Source organism: Argentina silus (genome assembly GCF_951799395.1).
Source record: "Argentina silus genome assembly, chromosome: 7".
In the NCBI taxonomy this organism is placed as follows: Eukaryota; Metazoa; Chordata; class Actinopteri; order Argentiniformes; family Argentinidae; genus Argentina; species Argentina silus.
The window spans coordinates 22580572-22587142 of NC_139661.1; the positions used below are offsets into that span (position 1 = coordinate 22580572).

Consider the following 6571-nt stretch of genomic DNA (forward strand, 5'->3'; position numbering starts at 1 on the left):
ATATATAATGTATATACACCATTTATCTGACGGTTTTATCCAAAGCGACTCACATTGCAGTGAGTGCATACATTTCAGTATAGATGGTCCCAGCGGGAATCAAACCGACAACCTAAGCGTTGTTAGCGCCATGCTCTACCAACTGAACCACAGAGGACCACATACATACTTTTATACCAAAATGCATTGCATTTACATTACAAAACACAGTCACAACAGGCATGTTTTGGAATTGCATTTATTGCAGGAGACAATGGGTAGGACACAGTATGAACACAACGTTGTACAATATCATATAAACATGGATGCTATCTTTAGAAGGGCCTGAGAGGGATGACCTGCAACACCTCATTCTCATTGGCCTTTCTGATAAAGGGGAAGAGCAACACAGGATAGACACTGCCTGACTGTTTCTGCTAACCCTAACCCTAACCCTAACCCTAACCCTAACACTGTGACATCATTATTTACTACACGCAAGTTACTTGGCAAAATAATGACACGTTTCCTGACGCAGAAATAGCCTGGTGCCCAGGGACGGGGAGACAGACACACAGCACCATCAACAGCTCTGAGAATGAGAGCAATAAAATAAAATATCAAATAAAACAGAATAAAAACAGATTCTAAACACTATCTAGAGGGGATCAACCGTAATGTTTTATCCTACAGTCTGCTATTTAACTGGTGTGTGGGGTTTATTTAGTTACATGATAAAAACATAATAACATCACAGCTATCGAATTATCTAATTTAGTATCAGACTGTGAACTGTGTTGATATGTTTGAAGGAGGAGTTTAGATGGTAAAACTCACTCCTCAAGTTCAAATACCCCCACCACCCTCGCTGTCCAATTGATAGCTTTTCAATAGCGTAGCTGGTTAACTTGGGGTATTTGAGGAGACGGTCACGTGTGTCGGCAAGCCAGAGGTCGCAAGCTCGGACTCGGTCGGAGCAAGTCGAATTGTGGGGCTACCGGTTGCTACAACTTGGCGTCTGTTTCATAAGGACCAGACAAGCATCTATCAATACTACAACATTTAATTAAAGAAAAAAACATGACTGAATAATTCATATCCCAACATATTCAACTGTTGGTGGGGAAATATGGAAAAGAAGAGCGATGTACAAGCCAAGCGGGCTGTACAGAGGTTGACATTCTGAAAATGAGGGAAATGGGGGTCAGATGGGGTCTATATTTCTAAATAACGGCTATAAGGGTTTGACAAGGCTGAGACAAACTGCACATAGCAACATAAAATACATTAGCTCCTTGAATTCTCCTGTTCATATGGATATGGGAGGAGCCAGAGGTTCATATGGATATGGGAGGAGCCAGAGATTCATATGGATATGGGAGGAGCCAGAGGTTCATATGGATATGGGAGGAGCCAGAGGTTGTTTTGAAAGGGGCCACAGCAGTGCAGGTCAGTGTTGTCCTGGTTTGGAATGGGGCCAGAGTTGTGAAGGTCAGTGTTGCTTTGTTTTGGAATGGGGCCAGAGAAGTGAGGGTCAGTGGTTGCCTTGGTTTAGAACCGGGCCGAAGAAGTGAGGGGACGTGTTACCCTCGACAGGTGACACAGCACTGTTTCTGGATGGACCTGAGGGAGCAGCGACCCAGGAGCTTCAGCTTGTCACAGAACCGAGACGACATGCTGTTCTTCCTGCACACTGGACCTACACAACCGCAACAGAACCACAATACGCACCGGGAAAGACAGCTGGGTTAGTTGAGCTTCACGTACACAAACAGTTCTGTCATTTAACAGCAGACGTACATCCCCCCAAACATTTAAGGTCATTTAGGTATTCTTTGAGCAAAATGGGTCAGACAGACAGACTTAATAAAAAGGAAGAAGAGTGTGATGTGTTCCTGCCTGTGTTGGTTTTACACTCCTGCATGCCGCACTTCCTGAGGGTCTCTGGTTTGGGGGTCTTCTCACAGAGGCTATTCATCACTGTGACTGAGTCATCACTGACACAGCTGACCACCCGACGCTGGAGACCCCCGCCACAGCTCATAGAACACTGACACACACACACACACACACACACACACACACACACACACACACACACACACACACACACACACACACACACACCAGAAGCCAAATAGAATAGAGGTCTATCAACATACAATATGACAGCATAGAAAACAGCATAGAGGACATGTTAATGGAAGGCCATTGAAATTCAATTGCATCCACTTGTATAATAAATACAGTATATACAGTACATATGTACCATGTAGCCACAGTAGTTCCAAATAATGCATACTAAGATTTACCATGTTAGATTAGATTAGATTAGATTCAACTTTATTGTCATTGCGCAGAGTACAAGTACAGAGACAACGAAATGCAGTTAGCGTCTAACCAGAAGTGCAAAATAGCAGAAAGTGCAATGAACAGTATTTACAGGTAGTGCAATATATGATCAGTAGTAGTGCAGTGTAATATAGAATAATATAAGCAGTATAATATAGCAGTGCAGTATAGCAGTATGTGAGTAACAGTAGCATTATAGTAGAATAAATAGTTACAGTATGAGCAGTGTAGCAGCATATGAGCTGTATGGGTAATGCAGTCTTTTAGTAATGCAATGTTTTAGTACTCATCTGAAATGCTCATCATTGCCTGTGCCTTACCTCCTCCCAGTCCTGTTGCTCCCAGTGGTTGCAGGGCTGCAGACTGCAGGACTCTGTGCTGTTTAGCCTCTGGGTGGCGCTGCAGCGATTGGACTCAGGGCAGTAGACCAGGCGCTCCCTCAATCCCTCACCACAGCTCCCGGAGCACTGGGGAGGGGCGGGGAGGGGCGGGGAGGGGAGGGGCAGGGAGGGGAGGGGAGGGGAGGGGAGGGGCGGGGCGGGGAGGGGAGGGGAGAGGAGGGGCAGGGAGGGGAGGGGAGGGGCAGGGAGGGGAGGGGAGAGGAGGGGAGGGGAGGGGAGGGGAGGGACAGAAAGACAGAGAGACTCAGATCTTATGTCATACTCTACTAGTTCAGACAGACAAGCACAGTACTCTACAGTACTCTACAGTACTCCACAGTACTCCACAGTACTCCACAGTACTCTACAGTACTCCACAGTACTCCACAGTACTCCACAGTACTCCACAGTACTCCACCAGTCTATAACACGCACTGGAGAAAATAAACCTGCGTGTGCGTGTGTGCATGTACTGTATGTGAATTGTGTGTGTGTGTATGTGTAAGTGTGTGTGTATGTGTGTAAGTGTGTGCATGCGTGCCTGTGCACACAGGTGTTTCTATGTCTACCTGTCCCCAGGGGGAGGTCTTCCAGGCCAAGCAGGGCTGTGGGTGGCAGAACTGTGTGTTGGAGGGTCTGGAGGACATGGCCTGGCAATGGAAAGGCCTCAGCGGCCGTTTGTTCTGGGCGTCCACACACTGGACATCACGCTGCCTCCGACCCACCGTCTCACAACCCTCTGGACACTACACAGAGAGAGGGAGAGAGAGGGAGGAGGAGAGGAGAGGAGGGGAGAGGAGAGGAGGGGAGAGGAGAGGAGAGGAGAGGAGAGGTTTCTGCTTTTGCAAACTTTAACTTCAATTTTCTTTAGCAACCTTTCACTCTGACGCAGAAACAGTGGGGTGCCCATGCAGGCTGCAGACCTTAGTCCAGTTACCACTGAGCCAGGTGACGCAGTGGCGGAGGTGGCAGATGCGGGCAGGCTCGGGTTTCTTCAGGCTGGCACAGTCCTCCTCCTGCCGGGAGCTACACTCCACGGACCTCCACACTGCTCCTAGCCCACATGACGAAGAGCACTGAGGAGAGACGGGAGAGAGGGAGGAAAGAGGGGAGGAAAGAGGAGAGGTGAGGAGGAGAGAGAGAGGGAGGGAGGGAAAGAGAGGGAAAGAGTTGAATTATTACCGACTGTTATACTGTAATTGTAACTGCCATGTCTGTTATACTGACCATTTGAGGTCATTGATTCTGATATAAAAGCCTTCTGAGTGAACTGACTGTGTCCCTATAGCCTCATCACTATGGAAACCCCAGAGGGTCCCTGTCCTCCAGTACCCACCTCAGACCAGTTCCCCACCACCCAGAACACCTCCATCTTGGTTGGCTCTGTGGCATTCAGGTTGCCATAGTCACTGGTGAAGCTCAACACTGGACTTCCTGGTCTATGCTCCTGGCCCTTGGCGCGGGGGGAGGAGCCTTTGGGGCGGGGGATGGGCTCTTTAGAACGGGGGGCAGAGCTGCCACTCTTGGGGGCCTCGGCAGGCTTCTTCAGCTTAAGGATCCTGACTGTGGGTTGGGGGGTCTGTGGGGTGGGGGGTCTGGGTGGACGGAAAGTGCCTTTTGAAGTGGGGGAGGGGGCTTGTGTCTTGGGGGAGGGGGCTGATGGTGTCCCCCTCACCCCCCCTGAGTGGGCCCGAGTGGGGCGGGTGGGAGTGGTAGTGTGGGGTGTCCGGGGTGTTCTGTGGGCATAAAGGTTGATATAGGAGGTGGTCTTGGGGGGAGAGAGGGGGTAACGGCGGGTGGGCATAGCCCAGTGGACAGTGCTAGTGTGTGGGGTGGAGGGGGAGGTAACAGGGGGTACTCTGGTTGTGTGTTTGGCGCGTGGGGTGGAGCGTGGGGTGGAGCTTGGGGTGGAGCGTGGGGTGGAGCGTGGGGTGGAGCTTGGGGTGGAGCTTGGGGTGGAGCGGTGGGTGGAGCGTGGGGTGGTTGGGGTGCGTGTAGTGTGGTGGGGTGACTGGTATTTTGTCCTGAGAGAGGTTGCTGTGGTAACAACAGTGTCCAGCTCAATAATCCCTTGTTCCTCTGTAGTGGCATCCTCAACATTGTCATAACCAGGGGTGTACCTCACCCCCGAATCTGGAAACACCATATCTGGTGCACTCCCCTCTTCCTCCTCCTCTTTTTCCTCCTCCCCCTCTTCCTCCTCCTCTTTTTCCTCCTCCCTCTCTTCCTCCCCCTCCTCTTTCCCTCTCATATCACTCTCGTTCCTCTCCTCCTCAGCAGGACTGGCCTCGGTAGTGGAGGAGACTCCACCGTTGTCCTCCTCATTCTTCACCCGGAGGTTGAACTCATAATCATCTACGTCGATAATGACCTCAGGGGTTGTGAGTGGCCTGGTGGTGGTGGTGGTGGTAGTGGTAATGGCGATTGTAGTTTTCTCTGTTGTCGTGGCTGTAGTCCTGGGTTTAGTCGTGGCACTGGTGGTCTCTGGGCCCCAAGTGTGGGTGACGGGGTGCCTGGTAGGTTGGCTCTTGGGCGGGTAGATGCGGCGGTATTTCGGGGGTGGTCCCGGGCGTCGGCGGAGGGCGCCCTGGATGGGGCAGCTCTGCAGGGCACACAGCGACTTGGAGCGGGGTTTGGCTGAAAGGTCGCACTTGGTCTTAGGTGCGGTTAGACAGGTGACCAACCGGGAGCGGACGCCCCCACCACACGTCACTGGGCACTGAGAGAGAGAGAGAGAGAGGGAGAGAGGGAGAGAGGGAGAGAGAGAGGGAGAGAGAGAGAGAGAGAGAGAGAGAGAGAGAGAGGGAGAGAGAGAGGGGGAGAGAGAGAGAGATGAATGCAGATCAAGGCAGATCTTCAACACAACAAGATTATATGGACCGGGAGATGAACAGGGAAATAAATAGGGAGGAAAAGAGGGAGACAAAGAGAAGGACAGAGGCAGCAAGAGAGAGAAGGCAGAGGAGGAGAGAAAGAGAGACAGAGGGAGAGAGGAATGAGAGAGAGGTGATGAATGCTCCTACCTCAGTCCAGTTACCCACAGCCCAGTCGGGTCCACAGGGCAGGTCTCTGTTGCAGGGCACCACAGGTTTGGGCTTGATGAGATGTTTACAGTCCATAGGGAGCAGCACCCTCTCCTCTCCTGCGACCGTCCGCACACACAGAACTGTCCGCTTACGCACTCCCTCCGAACCACAGGTGGCTGAACACTGCAGCCACCCCCCCACCCACCACCTGTAGGGGAGGGAGCCGGGAGGGGGGGGCGGGGATGAGAGGGTAAGACAAGGGGGTGAGACAGGGGTTGAGAGGGGAAGGCAAGGGGGTGAGACAGGGGATGAGAAGGGAAGACAAGGGGGTGAGACAGGATGAGAGGGGAAGACAAGGGGGTGAGACGGGATGAAAGGGTAAGACAAGGGGGTGAGACAGGGGATGAGAGGGGAAGACAAGGGGGTGAGACAGCGGGTAGGTAGTACAACAACTGTAATAGTGGACCTAGAGAGGCATGTTCATGCACTTGTAGTAACACACCATATAGTGGTAATAAGGGTGTAATAGAGTAGTAATAGCATTGAGAGACCTGGCGGGGCAGTCCATGGTCTTGCACTTGCGGTGTCTGTCCTCTGGGCGGATGTCTGGGTCACACAACGACTCATCCACCACACCCACATCCATCTCAAAGCAGCGAACAGGCTGATGTTGCATACCTGGGACAGAGAGGGGGGGGAGAGAGAGAGAGAGAGACAGAGAGAGAGAGACAGAGAGAGAGAGAGACAGAGAGAGGGGGGGAAGAGAGAGAGAGAGGTGGGGGTTAACATCACCAGAGAGAGTGAGAGAGAGAGAGAGAGAGAGAGAGAGAGAGA

General features: G+C 51.7%; 1 protein-coding gene across 1 annotated transcript in view; it reads right to left on the reverse strand.

The window, feature by feature from the left end:
- Window positions 1-249: 249 nt before the first annotated feature.
- The window catches only part of LOC310806651 (A disintegrin and metalloproteinase with thrombospondin motifs 12-like), a 24243-nt gene continuing 17921 nt past the window's right edge, over window positions 250-6571 (reverse strand). The window contains exons 17-24 of the mRNA XM_083672830.1: window positions 6289-6415; window positions 5735-5945; window positions 4048-5430; window positions 3635-3787; window positions 3281-3457; window positions 2652-2798; window positions 1879-2029; window positions 250-1678 (exon numbers count right to left, since the gene is read on the reverse strand). Of these exons, the coding sequence (XP_083528956.1) occupies window positions 1563-1678; window positions 1879-2029; window positions 2652-2798; window positions 3281-3457; window positions 3635-3787; window positions 4048-5430; window positions 5735-5945; window positions 6289-6415 (2465 nt within the window). The 3' untranslated portion in view covers window positions 250-1562. The remainder of the gene's footprint in view (window positions 1679-1878; window positions 2030-2651; window positions 2799-3280; window positions 3458-3634; window positions 3788-4047; window positions 5431-5734; window positions 5946-6288; window positions 6416-6571) is intronic.